The sequence below is a fragment of the Falco punctatus genome (assembly GCF_963210335.1).
Source record: "Falco punctatus genome assembly, chromosome: 5".
Lineage (NCBI taxonomy): Eukaryota > Metazoa > Chordata > Aves > Falconiformes > Falconidae > Falco > Falco punctatus.
Window position 1 is genome coordinate 75,110,443 of NC_137584.1, and position 19,374 is coordinate 75,129,816.

Here is a 19,374-nt window from a genome sequence, read left to right on the forward strand (position 1 = left end):
TGGTAATTTTCAACTAATGAACATGCTTTAACAAATATTCCACTTCCAGGAGAGTAAAAGTTAATGTGGCTCTTAGTCTCTCCAGAGCTCTTGTAACCAATCTGATTTCCATGGTAACTCTTCAGTAAGCAAGATTTCTCCCCTCTGGAGAAAAAACATTATTCCAAAGCATGTACAGAGAATTAAGTTTGGAGGTAAGGAGAATGTAAAGTACTGGAGGTCAGTGGGCTGAGGTGTGAGTTAATGTTGTAGGGAGTGATTGTTTTCAGAAATGGGTTCATACGCAGTTGGCTGACCTGGTTTGTGAGGAGGAGGTTTGCTGCATGGTGTCCAAACAGCACTGGAATTAGCAAATTGCTTCTGATAAATGGGTGTCATTGATCTTAGCCACAATAAATCAGGAAAAAAAAATAGCCTGGCTTTTTTCTTTCCCTCCCCTCACCTGAAGTGTGTTGGGGACAGCTTCTGTGGTATTGGGGGCTGTGCTCTGAGGTGGCACTGGGTGCCATGCTTCCTGAAATGGGAGGCAGCAGCTCTGAAATCTGCCCTGAACCCACCTTGAGCTCCAGAGCCCCAGTGAATCACCAAAATACACACTTTAAGACTTGTTTTGGTAACTCGTGCTTCTCTGTGGCACCTTGATGATGCACTTGCAGTGTCTGACATCTTGAAAATTCAGGAATGGGGGCAGTGTGTTGCTCAGGCATAATCAAGTTGTTGACAAACTTCAGGTGTGCAGGCTTGCGGTCTTTCTCCCAAGGTACTGGGAAAATGAGACAGTTGTTCTTGCCCTTCTGGTGAATGTTCTGGGTTGTTTTCTCCTCTCTGTGGTTTTGTTATGCTGAGGATGGCTGGCATGACTTGCCGGGGAATAGAGATTATTCTGAAACAACCTGCAAACACCTTTGAGTCTGTAGGAAAAAACCCAGCTTCTGTGACCCAGCACCTGCTGTATGCCCTGGCAGTTTGCAAGTCACGCACACGATAAGGGACAGCCGCGTGGGTGGGTCTTGTTTATTCCTGCTTGGAAATCTTGCAATGCTGCTCACAATGCTGCTGCTCGGTGCGGGTGGGAACTCCGCAGAGGGAGGTGGGTGCGGGTGCAGGCAGGGACTGCTTGGGTGAGGGGCGAAGGTGCCTCTTTTGCTTTGTGTCTGTCTTGAAAGGTAATGAGGTGCCACACAACAGAAACGTGTAGCTGCTTGCTGTGTTAGTGAAGCTAAACATGCCCGGCTGGGCAGAGGGCTTTCTGCAGCAGTGGATGGATGGTGGGGGCACAAGCACCCCGACTGCCCTGCTGCGAGGCCACTGGGCTGTTGTGGCTGAGCGGGTGGCTGGGGCTTGCTGCGGGGACTGGAGGGAGCTGAAGCATGTGCATTGGTCCGGAGGTGACAGATAAAAATATCTCAAGGGCCAGTGTCAGGGGGCCGGGGCCAGGGCCGGGCTCTTGTCAGCGGTGCCCAGCGACAGGACAAGGGGCAACGGGCACAAACTGCAGCACAGGGAGCTCCGTGGGGAGAGCAGGAAAAACTTCTTTCCCTTGAGGGTGCCGGAGCACGGGGACAGGCTGCCCAGAGAGGCTGTGCAGTCTCCTTCTCTGGGGACGTCCAGAGCCCGCCTGGCTGCGGCCCTGAGCAGCTGCTCTAGGAGAGCCTGCTTGAGCAGGGGGGTGTGGGAGTGGAGGACAGAGAATGTCTGAAGAGAGATGTTTGAGAGGAGAATAGAGAACGTCAGCTCTGTCAGGAGCTGAGAGAACAGCTGGCTCTTGTGCAGGAAAGTAAGGAAGATGAAGGCGGTGATGTAGCAGTGCCAAGGCGCCTGCAGGCCTGCAGTGCTCCAGAGCTGTGGAACTGCACCAGGGGTTTCTGCCCTGAGGCCCGTGGTACACACAGCTGGGATGTGTATCCGGGCTCAGAGGTGTAAATATGGGCTTCTCTGTACAATAAAGCGTCTCTGCCTGCACCACAGCCGCAGCCCGGGCCTTCGTACGCCGCAAAATGGCGTCCCACAGTGGGGTTTGAGTAGGAGGCTCACGGAGCCCGAACTGGTGGCATAGCCGGGCTGAACCAGCATCTGTGGAAAATTTTGTGCACCCTGATGCCGAAAAACCTCAGAATGAAGAAAACTGCTAAGAGACTTTCTGTACTTTTAGCAGGAAGGTATTTATTATCTGCTCAGGGGAGGAGGTGGTTCGCACCACACAAACTCGCTCCAAAGCACAGGTGCGAAACAGGGTAATTTATACATTTAACATACGTGATTGCAACATCTCTTCGTACATTATTCATGTGATAACAACATCTCATTGCATATTAATGATAGGTGGAGTCTAGGCAGAGCCTGGGCGGCGTTTAAGCAGAGTCTTCTCTTGGCATCAATTTTGAGAGGGTCGTTCCGGCCTTCGGCCCTGCTCAGGTGGTCTTCCTCAGAGTTGAATCTTTCAGCTTTCTTTCATAAGTGACCCTGCCAGGATCCTTTACATAAATCTCTGCTTGCTACCATTTTCTTCTACTGGTGTGTCTAACTTTACCTAACTTATGATTTCTAGTACCTGGTACGGTAATTTCCAACAATGGCTTAGGCCTGGGTACAGTGAGCAAGAACAGAGTGATTCAGCACTACACGCTGCGGTTCCTCAGGAACCAAGCGGAGCAATTTGCAAGGCAGAACGGGGCTTTTTCAGACCTGAGACTCTTCTCAGGTGGATCTTTAGGGTTTTAGGCCTTATTCCTTTTTAATAATCAGTAACGGTGAAATGCTAATGAGTCAGCCTCGTGGATTAGTTTTTTAAGCTGGATTTGGTCTCGTAAGCCACCCTCGCCCACAACAAAGTGGCTGCCTCAGCATCTTTGGTACCATACTTCTGGTTTGGCACCGTTTGAAATTTACCCTGCCACAGAGCTGCCCCTTCCTTCTGAGAACAGCCACGGTCTAAATGAAGAAAAGAAAATTAATTTGGAGTTTGACAGGCTTCAGCACTTTTCAGAGTCAAAGATGAAAGCTGATGTGGGATCAGCACCTGAGGTCTTTGGAGAGAAGAACATGGTTCAAGACCCAAAAAGGGCTACAGCACCCAACTCATTAAGTCCACTACTGCAATACCCTGTGGAAGTCACTCCAGGATACGGACGGGGATTTCACTGCTGCCCTATCCCTACCATAGCTAAAGCAAATCCCAAGCCTCTGGGAAACCACTGCGCTTTCCCCATCGCCTTCGAAAGGACAGCGTCCAACAGTGATGTCAACAGAAACAAACGGAATGTGTGATGTCACAGCCTGGTTGCGCTGTGACCCTGGTTGCGGCAGGGAGGTGCGTTGCCTTTGGTGAGAACACAAGAGTAGGGAAGGCGTCCTGTGGTGTCTGCAGGAGCACCACTGCTCTGAACGTTGTCGAAGTGTGTCGGTCCAGGACTGGGATTGAAATGCTGTGCTTCACCCTCCTCTGTTTCGCTTTTCTGATCGGCAGCATCAATGCAGGTTTTCCTTCCGTACTTTTTACTGTTAGAAATGACCAGCACAGTGGAATTGCTAGCAGCCCAACAGGAGATACGCCTATTGGTAAATGAAAGAGGCCTGGGCTTATTTCTTGTATCTGACGGCATAGAAGTATGGCTTGTACTACAGCCTGGTGCTGAATTCTTCCACTCGTGCTCCCTGCTAGTCCCCAAACTGCCGGGCATTGGTTGGCAGAGTGCAGGTTCAGGGAGGCTACAGTGATGATCTCTACCAAAGCCCCTCGCAAGTAGCGTGGATGATTACAGAGCAGTGCCTTAGCTGATGTCCTGCCCCTCTAGTTCAGTAGCACAGGCAGTGGCACTGCTGTACGTGAGCAATATGTCTCATTTTGTACCCAGAGTGTGGCCTCCGACCATCTTACGAGCCCTTTCGGGACACTGGCAAGATGATCGCGGCAAGGAGATACGCCAAGGCTGGGGAGTTCCCATGGCATGTGAGCATCCAGAGCAAGGGGAAACATATCTGCGGAGGCACCATCATCAGCAGATCGTGGATATTAACTGCGGCCCATTGCTTTGGAGAAGAGGTGTAAGTACTCATGGGAAGGGAGGACAGCCCAGGCGCAATGGGTTGATAACGTTCCTCCCGGGGGTCAAATGCGAGGTATACGTGACTGGGCCAGAGAGAGAGCCCTGCAAACAGGGGCTGTCTCTCTGGAGAAAATGGGCCTGTTTTTGATCAGAGGTAGTGTTACAACAGAAACGTGCAGAAATCTGTGTAACCAGGAGGTATGGAAGGGAAATATTTTCAGTGGTGGTTTGAGCAGCCTTATATAAATGCCCATGACGCTGGTAATGTCCCCAAGCATCTCCTGTATGCCTACACGTGTTGCGGTACCTTGTAAAAGTAGATTTATTCCATTCCAGCTTATTCTAACCCCCAAATTGCCCTTGCTTTCATATAGCAAGCACCCTTCCCTCATGGAGAATCTGATTTTAGAGCAGAAGTTTCTGGAGAAATCAACCCCATGCAATGGCCAGGCTCAGCATCCCGCCCTCTGTGAGCCCCCTCCAAAATTCGGCAGGTCCGAGAGCTGAGGCTGCTTGGTGACAAACGACCTGTGGCGTCACAACCTGTGGCAGCTGGCTGGGGACAGCGCGGTCTGGAGCAGCCAGCCCAGGGCACAGCAATCCAGAAGATGCTGCCCACTCCACCTGTTTGTTAGCAACTGGGCTATTTATATAACTTGGTTGCGTTCATGTTCTGCCTCTGCACCTCTCTGCCCTGAAAATCAGCTTTGCCCAGCAGTGAGGGTACATTTTGACACTATCTATAGCCAACCTGCCTCTGCAATTTGCTGAGCACCACCCTACCCCACCTGGGGGAGGGGAGGAGGCACCAACCTTTATAACACAAAGCCTTTGTGTTTGCTTATGTCTGCACTGCTTCTGTTTTGTTTATAAGGCCACCAGACCTGACCGTCGCAATGGGGGGAAATGACCTCAGCCTCCCACTGGAAGAACATAAACCGGAGAGCTTGATCATCCACGAAGGATTTGACAATACGAGCATGGAAAATGATATCGCTCTGATCCTGCTCAGCTTTCCCATCCAGTTCAGCAATAAGAAAATACCCATCTGCTTGCCCTTCATGTACAACATCGATATGTGGCAACACTGCTGGGTTGCTGGGTGGGGAACCCCAAGCAACTCCAAGACAGCAGGTGAGCTACTGCCAGGAGATGCATTTGCTAACCGAGGCTGGGTTTTATGCATTTTAAGTACACGTTCTCTCCCGGGAGGGGTTACCCACACTAGCTTCCACTCCCTACCTCCCTGGTAAGCACATCCAGGCCCTCGCAGCCTCTGCACAGCCACCAGTTCTCTGTTCAGTGCAAGAACCAGCAGCCACCTACTGACGCCAGAGCAAAGTCCGGGCTACTCTGAGCGTGTGTGTTCCAGCCAATAATTCAGAGCCACCTTTGCTCTGAAGGAACTCAACCTTACTTTGGATGCCATTCTTGGCATCCAGAGTAAGACAAGCTCCACCCTGGTGGGCAAGTTAGTCTGGGTCTACAGCGTTCTGGAATAAAGGAAATGAAGGTCTAGGGTTGTCTTTGGCTTCCTGCCTCCATGAACAAGGAGGCAAGGTTGATTCAACGGTACTGGCCACCCTTCTTCCCTCATTTAGAACAGCAGATTGCTATCGCTAATCGCTCTTGTCTAAGCCCTAATGAAAGGAGCTCCGGTGCTGATTGTGACCCAAAATGTCTATCCTGAACAAATGTCACTAAATGGCTAATGAGCGATTTCATTATTGGAAAGAATTAATCAGGACAGAGTGGGGAAGGTGGTGCCTTGAGGCTTGAACAGTCCTTCCTAGGATGTCGCGAGCGAATGTCCCATTTAAGCCTTGCCGTTCTGCTCCAGAGGGTTACCGCCTCATCTCTGAAACTCTGCATGTTCCTTCTTAGGCTTCATTGGCCTCGCTTAACAGTCATACACAACACTGTACCGTAGTTGTGAAACTCTCCTGTTTCACCAAGGAAACGTGCTCCTAGAGACAGAAAAGCAGCGTGCTGCTGCAGAGCCACTCTGCAGCTTGGCAGGATTTCTCTTCAGCTAGTCTCTTTGCAAAATGCATGGTGTGGCAGTGGAGGTTGGGCTCCTGCTGCTGTGTGGGCTCAGCTGACATCACTTCTGCTACCCAAATTGCACCCAGCACGAGGTCAGCATGCTCAGCCCTGGCACACACCCCCCCCCCCTTCTCCCTGGGAGAGGTTTCAGAAGAAAACCAGCAGAAGCTGCGTTTGGTGAGAGGCATGTGTGATACGGGCCATAGCAAGAAGTATGAGGCACTGTTCCTTGGTGGGGAAAAATGGATTATTGCCCATCTCTACCAGCCTTCTGTAGGTCGACGTCTCTCAAAAGGCACCTCAGGTAGCACCAGCCTGACTCCTCTTCAGCTGCAGCCAGTTAGACCTCGGCAAGTGGAGCCACCTCCGTGGAGGTGCCCGCATCAAAGTGTTTGAATCTGTGGGCACTTCTGTGGAGCAGCTCCATCCTCGCTGGGAACGGGACCTGACAACTTTCTGTCTTTTAGTTCTTACCTTTGAGTCCCAAAATCCTGCTGAAGGTGCTGGGAGGATTTAGCTCGGTGAACCGTGGTAGAAGGAGTTTCTGAAAATCTGTAGGTCTCCTCCCCAGTAGCAATATCCTCCAAAAGGCAGGTTTATCCTTGAGGTTCACTTCAGAGAGAAACGTGGGTGAAATGAGTGGGTTCTCCAAGTAGCCCTGTATATTTTCAGTCTTTTTTTCGTTTGCTGGTGCCCGCTGCGATTTCTGTTTTCCCGTCTCAAGGGAAGAATAAAGCAGTGATTTCCATCGTGCACTGCCACCCTGAGAGCCGCTTTCTGAAAGACACAGCTGGTCCCCTGGCGGAGGCATGGCCTCACAGCCCCCCAAGGAGAGCATGGGGACAGCAAGGCCATGTGTTCTGGGGAAAGCTCAGTGGACTTTCCTCTGCAGGGCTCGCTCTCACAGGACTCCATGAAGTGTCTCTCCAACTGAGTTCCCCAGAAACGAGAGTGAGAAACCCAGGGTGTGCAACGCAGCTCATCTCAGGACCAGCAGGATAAGCCATCCCTTTGGGGGGCTTCCAGCTGGAGCATATCCCAGAGGTCATCTACAAAAATCAGTCGTCATTTTAAATCCTATTTAGCAAGCCTCCACTCCCCAGGATTTCAGCTTTGCCCATTAACACCTCCCCTCCCCCCTTTCTACCTACCTACCCACCTCTTAGTCTGGCATAAAGTCAAGAGCACAAATTTACCTTTGCTAAACATCGGGAGAGCCCCTGTAAGCCCCCATGACCCAGGACCACATGGCTGTGCCCCGAGACCCCCTTGCCCTGAGGTGCTTTACAGACCCAGCTGAGCGCAGTCCCAAAGCTAGCCTCCAGCTGCAGTTTCACCCCTACAAGCCTGCGCTGCTCTGCAGGTTTTGTTAATCGTTCTCTTCTCACTTGCAGCTGCAGAGGCACCAACCCACGTGCTGCAGAAAGCGCGGATGAAGCTTGTCAGCAGGGAGCAGTGCTTGGAGCGGATCCCACCGCTAATGGAGAACAACGTGCTGTGTGCTGAGCTGGAGAAAGGAGAAAGAGGTCCCTGCCAGGTAAAGCCAACAGGCTCCCGGATGACCGCGCTGCCTACGCGGGCACAGAGACACTGGGGGAGAAGTGCCTCTGCTTTGGGAATGAACATGGATACCTCCCATGGCTTCTTGGGGTTGCTAAAGCTTCTCTGCAGGAGGCCAGGGCAGGATGCCCAGGGGCAACTAAACCGAAACCGCCTGCAAAGGCATATTGGCCCGGGCAGCAGGGCTGCAGGGCTCCTGGGGTCAGAGGGCTGTGGTGGTGCTGGAAACGAAACACCTTGTTGAGCAGATGGGCCTCTCCTCACGCTCCCCACACACACCCCCCCACACCCCAAACACCACCACCACCCCCCAATTCCCTCCCTGCAGCGAGAAGGATGGGAGCTCTGCGAGGGAAATGGTGAGCTGCAGGGAGGGCAAGGGAGAAGGCTGGATCCCAGCAAGTCCCCTGGCATGAGAGACGGTCTGGGATGTCAGACACATGTACGCACAGCTTCATCCTGTAGGAATCTTTCACTGAGGGAACTAAACGAGCACCCAGGATGGAGAGGAATCCCCTGCCCTTTAGGCAAAGACAGCGGGTACAGGGGCCGTGGGCTGCAAAGCTGGTGCGAGCTGGGCCCATAGCTAGGCAGCAGAGGGCAAGTTTGCTTTGCAAAATCATTTTTTGATTAGCTGGAGAGCATCTGTTCTGAAACCATTCATCTAGTGACTTTCGCCTCCATTAAATTCCATAAAAAATTTTAAAAAGGAAACTGCCACGGGGTAACATTACCATGATGAAAGAACACATTTCCCAGCCCAGCCTTAAGTTCTGCGGCTGCGTTGTGCTGGTGAAACAGCAAGAGCACTTGTACACAGCAAAGTGAATCTCCCATATTCAGAAAGCTGATGAGGGTGCTGTTTTGATCTACAATAATGTTAGAGTCATCTGAGAAACGAACTAGAAATGTGAGCTTTCCAGGCAGTGGAAGTACACGATTGCCTGTGTGATAATTCTCATAACCCAGCAAGTGCCCACTTTTAGTGCAGGCTTGACCAGGCAGGAACGTCTTGCAACCTGAAATAAGGAGAGCAGGACAAAACCATACCCTGGGCTAGAAGCGGAGCTCTTCAGGGGAAAAACAGGAGACAGGACTTTTCATCGGAACTTGCTAATTTGCTGGAGAGGAAACATTTTGCTGATAGAGGGTTTTCTGGGAAGTGCTGCTTACAGCCCGGTAGGGCACATTTTGCCTGGCAAGGCTGGTTCAGGAATCTGGTGCCTTGCCCGCAGTAGGCTGCCTGGTAATGAACTGGGAGGCCAGGGCTGAACCTGATACTTGCTCTGCAGCAGGGACCACGGGACACCCAACTCACCTGCCCTGGGCAGGTAGCGAGGCACACTGTGGACAGTGCCATCTACTGAGCTACTGTGCCATTTGTGTGCTAGATTTTCCCCATTGCCGCAAGCTGTTTTATCTAAGTAACAAAAGCCACTCAGATATCTTCACCAAAGCATCATCTAGAAGGTCTGTCCTAACGACCACTGCCTTAATACCCCCATGCAGCAACAGCATGTCAATAGAAAGGCTCCGACGTTTCACCACCTGCCATCGTACTGGTACCAGACAAGACTAATTTGTGGATCACCGACCATATCCCTAGAATAACGCAAGGAGATTGAACAGCAGAGCTCCCAAGTATTTGTGCTTTAAACGAAATAATAATCCATTCACTTAGAAAGAAAAATCTATTGTATACCAATTCCCTAGCAGTTTTTCAGGGAAATATCTAGATTGACTGTGAATTAACACTAACAAGATCTGTAATTGAATTACGGTTCTATTTAGTCATGAACGTTAGCATTAATGGATGTTCATTCATTAGCATGAATGGCCTACAAGTGCTAAAGAACAGACACTAGAGATGGCCTGCGTATTATTTTTGTGTGTGCTACATTTCTTCCATGACCCCATGAACCACAATTGATGTCTAATTCCTTGTTTTCTTAAGCATCTTTTGTTAGGCTCTGATGCAATGGTAACTTGAACAACAATAAGAGTCTAAGGCAGGGGTCCTCAAACTTTTTAACCAGGGGGCCGGCGCGCGGATGAAGTGGCAGGCAGTCATCTGCGGCTGCTTGGTTTCCCCCCCAACCCCTGGCGGGGGGTGGGTGGGGTGGGGTGGGGCGGGGGGATTCTGTAAATACTGGGGGCCGGATTGAGGACCCTGGGGGGCCGTATCCGGCCCACGGGCCGTAGCTTGAGGACCCCTGGTCTAAGGGACTCACAGAGCAAACGCCTCCTTCAGTGTCTTGCCTATCCAGACAAAATTCAGTAAATGGCCCAATTCTGTTTCAGAGCGTTTCTGCCAAGGAGGTCTGTGGGGGTAGCTCTGTGGCGTGGTGATTAGGTTGGTGTGTTCAGCTGGAGTCACAGTTCACGTACAGTTTAGGGCAGCAACAGATGAAGGAGGGCCCAGTCCCTGGCCTGACTTTCAGGGGAAGGAATCATTGAGTGGCCACAAACAAGCAGTGCGATGGTTCCAGCTCAGCTTCACCATGCCCTGCACTGTCCCCTGGTGTAGGGCTGATCGGAGTCATGGACTGAAGGTACCTACACCCTTCCACCGATCGTAGCAGGAGGTGATCTTGGCCATCTCTAATAATTGTCTGAAACGCTAGGGTGCATCTAGGGCTTTAGGTTTCTTTAGTTCTGTGAAAAAGGCAGGGGATGACCTCTTTCCTTCACCTGCAGTATGTCCTGCCCATATACACTGTCAGCAATTTGGAAACGGCAGATGCCCTCTACAGCACCTGGGATGCTCAGGGCTCTCACCCCACATAGCTAAGGCGGTAGCAGTGTTTGTTGTACAACCGTGGGTGGGATTCATCTGACCAGATACAAATGTGTTGTCAATAGCTATCTGCATCTAGCAGATCAGCCTTCCATCAACGGGGAGAAAAATGCACTTCTGACATGTGAGTCATTGAGACCTTTTTAGCCATCTCTTTTAAAATGAGATAAATCCCTGTATGAGTGCTTCTTGCTCCCCATGAACTAAAGGCAAGTCCAAGGCGTTTAGCTCACAGGGAGACACACGGCTCCGAGGCAGGACAGTTGCCTACATGCAAGTCTCCAGTCCATCCAAGCCTCCAGTGCCATTTTAGGTATCCCAGGATAGCCCCCTGGCATGCCGCTGCCCCCATCTCGGACCATGCCTGGTGCCAGTAATGTGACTGCAAGGGGAGCCTGACACTCGCACTGGCAGCAGCAGGGAGAGGTGACCAGTCTGGAGCTGAACTCACCCCTCACACGCCCACTTGGTCCATGCATAAGAGTGCTAAACCGGTGCAGAAGTGACAAAAGCTCTCGCATCCTTTTACAAGCTCTTGCATCCTTTTCCTGGTGCTAACACGGCTCTAAAGCTGCAAAGCAAGACTTGTGAAATTGCATTTTTTCAAGAAAAAGTCTGCCAATGAAAATTGGATCCATATAGGTAAATCGTCACACGTACAAGGGCAAGGCCACAAACCAGGGAAGCGTGGTCAGTCCCTCTGGCTGTTCAAAACAGCTGAACAGAGGTGGGTAGGTGGTGGTCTGATGGCAGACTGTAGGGAGGTATGAGTTCTGAGCTTATGGACCCTTCTGCCTCTTGAAAGAGTTCCTGGGGGCCAGGAGTCAAAGCTAACCGCATTTCAGTTCAAAGTTATTACTAATTACACAACATTACTTTATGAGTGTACCTTGGCTTAATAGCGAAGAGGGTGATCCACTCTCCACTCTGGTGGTGGATTCTCCACCACTGAACTATTGCAAACGTGATGAGGTGGGTTTTTTCCCCAAAGTCCGGGACAGATTGCTTTAAGTAGGAAGGTGTCCTGGGAATTCCCAGAACAGAGCGGTGGACAGGTGTTTCTGCATTTGCAGTCTCTTAAATTTGCTCCTGAAGGGTGCTTTGATGTGCAGCTCGTAGGAATTGGAACGCTTTTCCTGTGTCCCATGGTTTTATGGGGCTTTCATCATTTTATCGTTTTATGATTTGGGCAGACAAGTGACATTCCTCTTTGCAGGGTGCCTGCAATGTGCATTTGAAGGCTTGCACGCTGGGTGAATGGTGGTTGCCCTTGCAGTAGCGGTCAAATTTTCAGTAAAATTACCATGGTTGCAAGAAGGGTTTGTCAGGATTAGTGTTCGTCTCCTGTCCAATTTCTGGATGCTAGCCCCCCAAATTAACAGTGGCAGGTACCCAGCACCTACATGCACCAGTTTTGCAGAGAAGTCAAAGACTGAATGAGCGACAGCAGATGTCCCTTTTCACCCCTGGATGTTGTCTCTGGGTGACAGGGTTCAGGTAGCCTTCTGGGGCCCCGGGAGCACGTGGAAAAGGCCGAGAAGGACAGGGCACTGCACTGAGCCAGAGCTTGTGACTGATCTCCTCCTCTTACCTTCTCTATCTATTTATTCTGCAGGGACCTCAGGGTTGAGCTGTGACATTTTGAGTCCAAAATGTCCTTGTTACCCCAAATACTGGGGTTAGAGTTTGCTTTTCCCAATCAGCCTGTGAGGTGCAGCTGCTGTGAGAGCCCCGAGGTTTGATCCTGCTATAAGATGCTCCTTATGCCGTAGGTCGACAGCGGGGGACCTCTGGTTTGCAGCTACTGGAGCACCATGAAGTGGTTTCAGGTCGGCATCGTCAGCTGGGGAGAAGATTGCGCAGTAAAGCCAAACCCTCAGGTCTTAATGTCAGTTTACAGCTATCATGACTGGATCGAGAAGGAGACAGCCAGAAGAGGGAAACCTTTCTTCACTGAAGGCATGGATAACCATGCAAATGCCAAGCTGATTCCTTCCGGGGCTGGCACGCAGCTGGCATTCCTTGAGTTTTGTCTCCTTTTATTTATCTCTTTAGGAGCAATTAGATTACTGTAGAGGAGATTTCCCCAAACATAATAAAAGTCAGAACTACTGTCTCATTCTTCTTTCACTGCTGATCCATATAGCTGTGTCTCAGGTCAGCCTGCTCCATCTCACCCATGTGGACACAGACACCAAAAGGAGATGCCACAGTGAGACAGGGGAGTGGGGCAGAGACCGGGGAAATGAAATGAAAGAGCCGGGACTCAGACAAGAGAGACCATAATCCTCTGGGAAACACAGATTTTTCTGCAGTGGTGGGTCACATCAGGCCCAGTTATTTGCTAAGCTCAGACGCAAAGTCCTGATGGGGTGTCTGAAGGAGCTGCTCCCTTGGAAAGCTGAATCCCTCAGAAAGGTCCTAGCTTACTCAGTTGCATATTAGCTTAGCTTGTTGGCAGAAGAGCTCTGGGTTAATGTGTCTGACAGCTGATTATTAGCTGTACTAATGTATCTTCTATCTTGCAACTAGCCCAAGGTAAGAACAGCTTCAGAGACCACGGCAGCAGCTCAGGCGATATGTCAAGCTGCTGGGACATCACTACATGCCAAACTCAGTGCCTCCTTAAGCTAGAAAAAGGGAAAGAGATCTTTTGGCTAGTGTTGGAAGGCGTCGCATCATATAACCAATCAGTCTTATTTACCTGGATTGCAAATGCTGGGTTTTGGTTGTTACAGGCAATAGAGATAAACCTGGCTGGCTGAAGAGAACTGTTTCTGAGCTGTCCATAAAATGCTGTCTACAGAAAACCCTTGGCTTTGTAATTAGCCAGCGTTAAACCCTTGCAAGTAAGTAGTAAATCCAAAGGACATAGATGCTTTGGGTTTTTGGTTTTTTTTTTTACTCTGTTAGAGGCCTTTTACATGCGTTGCTGACGGTCCACATCCCAGCCTGAGCTGGGCCTGAGCCGGTCCTTCATTGCTTCTCCTGCAACAGAGTGCATTGTAAAATGTGTTCTGGTCTTCACAAGGAGGATGCTTTTCTGGGAAGTGATGGGAAGGAGGCAAGCAGCAAGGTCTCCTTCGTGTCCCACCTTTGCAACAGCATAAAAGCCTCTGCAATTTGCAGCAATGATAAAACTCAGTGAATGTGCAATGGGACAGCACCTCACAAATTGCTTTTAATTACCTTGATATTTTCTGGCTTGCTGGCAGAGAAGCCTTGTAAATGAGAATGAATTCATCTGCCTTCATCAGACGATTGTATGGTGCTGCCGCGGAGGGGGACTTGTGGCGGGAATGCATTTAGCCCCTTGGTGGCAAATTCTGACTGCTCTTCGCCAAGTGTGGACTAATTCTACTAACTGTGTTAAACCAGGGGAAGCTGTAAATTCCACCGACAGCGCGACTCTTCTCAACACAGCATCAACGATGGTGACTCCCATCTGCACCTCCTCTGCCCCCAAAGCTCCTGTTGCCGATTGCAGCGACCCTCACAACACAGGACCAAGTGCGGAAACGGGAGAACTTGGGCAGTGATTCCATTGACACTGAGAAACCTTTTGATCCGGGGTCCTATAGATCTGGAAGAGGAACCAGACCTTTTTCCTCCCCCTCCTGATGCACTGACTGTATTTTCAGGGAGGGTGAAAGGGGGTCCAAGGCATCGGTGCTGGCAATGCAAGCGGGAAGCGCTTGAGCGAGGGGATTTGGGAGTCGCTATGGCATGTCCCGTATTTTCTCAGCCAAATCAGCCTCCAGAGTGGCAGCCTGTGCAATGTGAGGCTGTTAAAGAGTTAAGGAAAGCAGTTCGGGAAGGGAGGATTCATACTAGTTTGCTATGTCCCTTCTTGAAGCAACGGCAGAGTCTTAGACACTTGCGCTGCGTGACTGGAGGTCATTGCTTCGCATGGTACTAACTCCGACGCAGTATATGATGTGGTTATCTGATTTTTGTGAGCTATGTGTAGTGGCCTTGACGGAAAACCTTAATCGGGGAATTGCCGTTAACTATGAGCAGTTGGCTGGGGAAAATAATTATGCCGCTCCCACGACTCAGACAGGGCATCCCAGGGATGCCTATTTGCAGATTAAGGAAGCGGCTGTTAAGGCAGTCCGGAAGATAGCAGAGTCTGGGCGAGCCTCTAGTGAGTCGTTCACCACAGTCTTGCAGGGTCCTATGCTGACTTCATTGATCGGCTTCAGAGTAGTTTGCAAGGACAAGTTGAGCATGAGGAAGCTCAGGGGCTGCGTTTAAAACAACTCACTATGATAACGCCAGTGAAGATTGCAAGCGGGCATTGCAGCCCTTTTGCAATCGCAACCCCATCACGTGTCGAATGTTTCTAACGCAGAACTCACAGCCACCTGTAACTCTCAGGTGGAGTTCCGGAATGCAGCGCAACACATTTTTGCTTCTCTAATCTCTTCCGTAGGATTAGTACTTGCTCTTAACTCGCTTCATAAATTGGGCTGCTAGCTTGCTACAGAAAGTAATGCTACAAACACTGCTCTTTCTGGATTATTAGCAGATGTCGATTCTGTCCGTCATGCGTCGCTGCAGAACCGAGCTGCTATTGGTTTTTGATTGTTAGCACAGGGACATGGGTGCGAAGACTTGGATGGGACGTGTTGCATGAACCTGAGTGACCACCCTGAATCAACTCACAAAAGCATACAAAACTTAAAAGCCTTGAACAAAGATCTGCAGCAGAGCCAGGGCTGGGTTGCCTTTGGTCTCTTCTCATGGCTGGGAAACTTTGGGCTGTGGATCAAAAGTATTGCAGGATTTATTCTAACGGCCTTAACCGCCTTACTGATGTTTGCCTTGTGTCTCCCATGCCTTTTTTCCTCTGTTCAGCGTTTAGTTGATCATAATGTAAATCAGGTCATGGTCACCCAGCTCCACGCCACCTCTGTCTTGTCGCGATTAACAAACAAAAAAGGGGAGATGTGGGAGAGGAGGCTGGAGAATGTCTGAAGAGAGAGGTATGGCAGGAGGACGGAGAACGTCAGCTTTGGCAGGAGCTGAGAGAAAGGAAAGTAAGGAAGACGAAGGCGGTGACGTAGCAGCGCCAAGGTGCCCGCAGGGCTCCGGAGCTGTGGAACTGCACCAGGGGTCTCTGCCCGGAGCTGCTGGTACACACGGCTGGGCTGTGTATCCGGGCTCCGAGAGACAAGTACGAGCTCCTCTGCCCAGCGCAGTGTCTCTGGCTGCCCCGCGGCCGCAGCCCGGGCCTTCGTACCCACAGGGGCCGGGCCCGGGTGGGCTCCAGGGGTCCCTGCCCAGCCCCCCCGCCCCGCGGCGCGGTGACCGGCAGCGCGGGCTGCTGAGCCGGCCAGGCCCGGCGGCGCGGCGCAGCGGCGGCGGGACCCAGCGGCGTCTCACCGCGGCGCCGGTGACGGCAATCGGCCCCCTCGGCCCCCGCTCTATCGGCCCCGGCCGCCGGGCCCGGGCCCGCCGCCAACCGCCACCCGCCACCCGCCACCCGCCAACCGCCAACCGCGCAGCGCAACGGCCGCGGCGGGCGCGCCCAGGGCGCTGCCAGGCGACAGCGGCGGGCGCGCGGCTCCGCGCATGCGCGGTGGCTCCGCTGCGGGCGGGCTGGGGCCGCGTGAGCCCGGGAGCGGGCCCGGGGCGGCGGCGCCGAGCGGGCGGGGCCCGGCCCCCAGCGACCCCGGCCCCCAGCGACCCCGGCCCCCGGCGACCCCGGCCCCGAGCAGCGCGGCGCCGCCCGCCTCCGTGCGACGCGCCGGTGAGAAGCGGGGCTCGTCCCCAGCGCCCCGGCTGCGGCGGCCTGCAGCCGCCCCGGCTCCTCAGCCAGAGCCGGGCTCGGGCCCGGGCCCCTCCCTGCCCCGCGGCGGCCCCGTGTCCGGGCCCCGCTCCCCAGAGCCCCGCGCTGGGCACCGGTGATCGGCCTTTGCCCAGCCCGGCACCGGGGTGCTGCCTCTGTCACCGAAACCGGGAATCAAACCTCTTCCCACCACTGGAGCACTGAGCAGCCGGCACCCTTTTACTGCAGCACTGGGTGCTCGGTGGCATCTCCACGCGTCAAGCACACCTGTTCAGATGTTACCGTTACATTTATACACCAATTACAAGGTCGTACACTCCCAATTACAATGATTGGTTAGTAATCTACATATCTTTGTAATATTTGCAGTGTCATCCTTTTCTGTGTCTATGCTTGCGTAGGGGAAGGGTCTTCACCTGGGCAAGGGTCTTCTTGACCTGTGGGCGTGATTTTTAGTGCTATAGTGAAGGTAGTTCACTTCAGGACACCTTAAAAGTAAGTTTTGTTGCCAGCTTGGACAGCTGGATATCGGCCTTGCCAAGTTGCCTAATAACTCACCCTATACACAATCGAACCTGGGTGCTCTGCTTATGGTCTAGAGAATAAGGACTAAGGGTATTTATGGTCTATAGCACAGGGACTTCAAGGAACAGTCTCGGATAACAAGCAGCACGATTCATACGTCATTGGTTAATAAGCGTTAACATAATTCTAACATGGAGGTTGACGCCTTAAAATCAAAATGCTCTTATAACTGTTACATAAACACAAAATACAGAAAGATTCAGTAAAATCTTAAGATAATCTGCAACACCTCCACCCCCGACTGGTGCCAGCTCCGGGTCCCTCACCCCAAAGTGCCCCCAGTCCTGAGCCCCCCCGGGCACCAGCACAGGTTCAGAGGCCATCCCCAGGGCTCCGAACACCCCCTGCCGCACACCAGCACCGAGGCCGGGACCCCGACCACAGAGTGGCGGGGCGCAGGGACCTGACCTGGCCTTGCCCAGCCTGCATGGGACCCAGGACCCCTCCCCAGCCTGACCTTGGGTGAGGGACCGCCCTCAGTCCTGAGCTAGTCAGGGACATTCCCCACTCCCTGCCACATGGCAGGAGGTCGCAGGCCACCTTTCCCAACCCCAGCTCAGCCCAAAGCCAAGGACATCCCTGCCCTGTCCCCAGCCCGGCACCGGCGCAGCGATACCCCCTTCCCCGAGACGCTGCCCTGCCGTGGACCCTCTGCCCCCCTGGACAAGATCAGCACCAGATCAGTGGTGTCCCGGACCAGGCCAGTGATGTTCACCAGCAACGGAGCACACCTCTCCCCAAAGCAGGACTGGACCGCGGTCCTCTGCCAAGCCTGTGCTGTCCCTCCAGGCCGGGTGGGATCAGACCATGCAGGGGCAGTACCCTGCCACCCTCTCCTGAGCTGGGGCTGGGTCCGGCTCCCCGTCTTCCCCCAGGCTGGGGAAAACTGGGGCAGTAGCCACCATCTCCTCCCCAAGCTAAGAGTGAACCTCAACAAGGTGCCTGTGGACCCTGCCACCAGCTCATGGGTGCAACCACACCTCAGTCATTAGCATCCGCTCCCACCCCCGCAGGCATGTTTTCCCCTTCCTGGACCCAGAGCCTTGCCTTTAGGTCAGACTGATCCCAAGGAGCTCGCATGGGATCAGTGCCAATGCTGAAGTGGCTCCAGGCAGAAGCTGGCTGTCCTCATGGCCGAGCAAGGGTCCCCCACAGTCACCTCCAGATGATCTCCAGAGGTGCCCTCCAACGCCCATTGCTCTGGGATGCTGTGAGACACCAGGAGGGGGAGGCTGGGCTGGGCTGGGCGAGGGACTTCCTGGACTAAACGCTTCCAGGGATGGGGCATCCACAGCTTCTCTGGGCAACCTCTTCCCATGTCTCGCTGCCCTTGTAAAGAACTTCTTCGTTAGCGCCAATCTAAACCGACCCTCTTTCAGTTTAAAAAACGTTGCCCCTTGTGCTTGTTGCCATTGACCGCAACTCTTTGCGTGCAGCCGTCCAGCCAGTTCCTTATCCATCCACCAGTCCCGTCTCTCTCCAATTTAGAGACAAGGATGTTGTGTGGGGCCGTGCCAAAGGCCTTGCACAAGTCCAGAAAAATGACATCAGTTGCTCTTATCCACCAACGCTGCCGCTCCATCGTAAAAGGCCACCGGCTTAGTCAGGCACAACTTGCCCTGGATGAAGCCATGCTGGCTGCCTCTCCTCAGCTCCCAGTCTTCCATACGCCTTGACAAGCTTTCCAGGAGGATCTGGTCCATGGTCGGACCGGGCACAGAGGTGAGGCTGACTGGCTGCTAGTTCCCACGGTCGTCCCTTTGACCCTTTCTGAAAATGGGTGCAATGGTTCCCTCTTTCCGGTCACTGGGGACTTTGTCTGGCTGCCAGGACTTTCCAAAGATGATGGAAACTACATCTGCCAGTCGCCTTGGCACCCTGGGGCACGTGCCTTCAGGTCCCATGGGCTTGTGTATGTTCAGGTGCCTCGGATGGTCTCAGACCTGGTCTTCTCTGCATGGGTGGGACTGCTTTCCTCCAGCCATGGCCACCCGGTGTCTGGTTTGAGGACGACGCGCTCTTCCACACCATGGCGATGGAAGCTCGGGGAGCACTGGCAAGAAAAGCCACCATGACAGCTCCTCAGCATGGATGGCAATTGCGATGAGAAACGCCTGAGGCAAGTTGGCCGACCCCAGTGCCCAGTGCTCCAAGGGGCTGCAGGTAAGGTGTGAGGGGGGTAGAGAGAGGAATTGGGAGGCAGGGGGGTGGAGAGGGGGAGAGAGCATCCATTTTTGCTCATTTTCATTGTGAACGACTATTCTCCTTCTACGGTGCAGGTCAGCCCTTCACTCCTCGGGAGTTAGAACCTTGTATACACCAAAGTGGCCGCTGCTTTCCAGGGATATGTTGTCGACCATATTATTGGATTGGAACATGTCAAAATGGACGGTCCTGCTGCAGAAGGTGTGTAGAAGTGCAGGGATCACTGTGGCAATGACTGATATCCTCCTTATAGAGAGCCCAGGCTGCCCAGAGCAGCTGTGGATGCCCCATCCCTGGCAGTGTTCAGGGCCAGGTTGGATGGCGCTTGAAGCAACCTGGTC

At 52.7% G+C, this 19,374-nt stretch overlaps 1 protein-coding gene across 1 annotated transcript; it reads left to right on the forward strand.

The window, feature by feature from the left end:
* The first annotated feature begins 100 nt into the window (after positions 1–100).
* Positions 101–12,562, forward strand: LOC308064981 (serine protease 55-like). The gene is made up of 5 exons (XM_080390348.1): positions 101–3,477; positions 3,855–4,044; positions 4,921–5,180; positions 7,487–7,629; positions 12,222–12,562. The coding sequence occupies exons 1-5, from the start codon at positions 3,267–3,269 to the stop codon at positions 12,522–12,524; spliced, it is 1,107 nt and encodes a 368-aa protein (XP_080246474.1). The 5' UTR covers positions 101–3,266; the 3' UTR covers positions 12,525–12,562.
* The last annotated feature ends 6,812 nt before the right edge of the window (positions 12,563–19,374 follow it).

Excerpts from the sequence above, each read along its gene's own strand:
- LOC308064981 (XM_080390348.1), top strand. The coding sequence starts at position 3,267 with ATGTCACAGCCTGGTTGCGCTGTGACCCTGGTTGCGGCAGGGAGGTGC. Across the intron at positions 5,181-7,486 it reads AAGCAACTCCAAGACAGCAG|CTGCAGAGGCACCAACCCAC; the intron begins GTGAGCTACTGC and ends TCTCACTTGCAG. Across the intron at positions 7,630-12,221 it reads GAGAAAGAGGTCCCTGCCAG|GTCGACAGCGGGGGACCTCT; the intron begins GTAAAGCCAACA and ends CTTATGCCGTAG.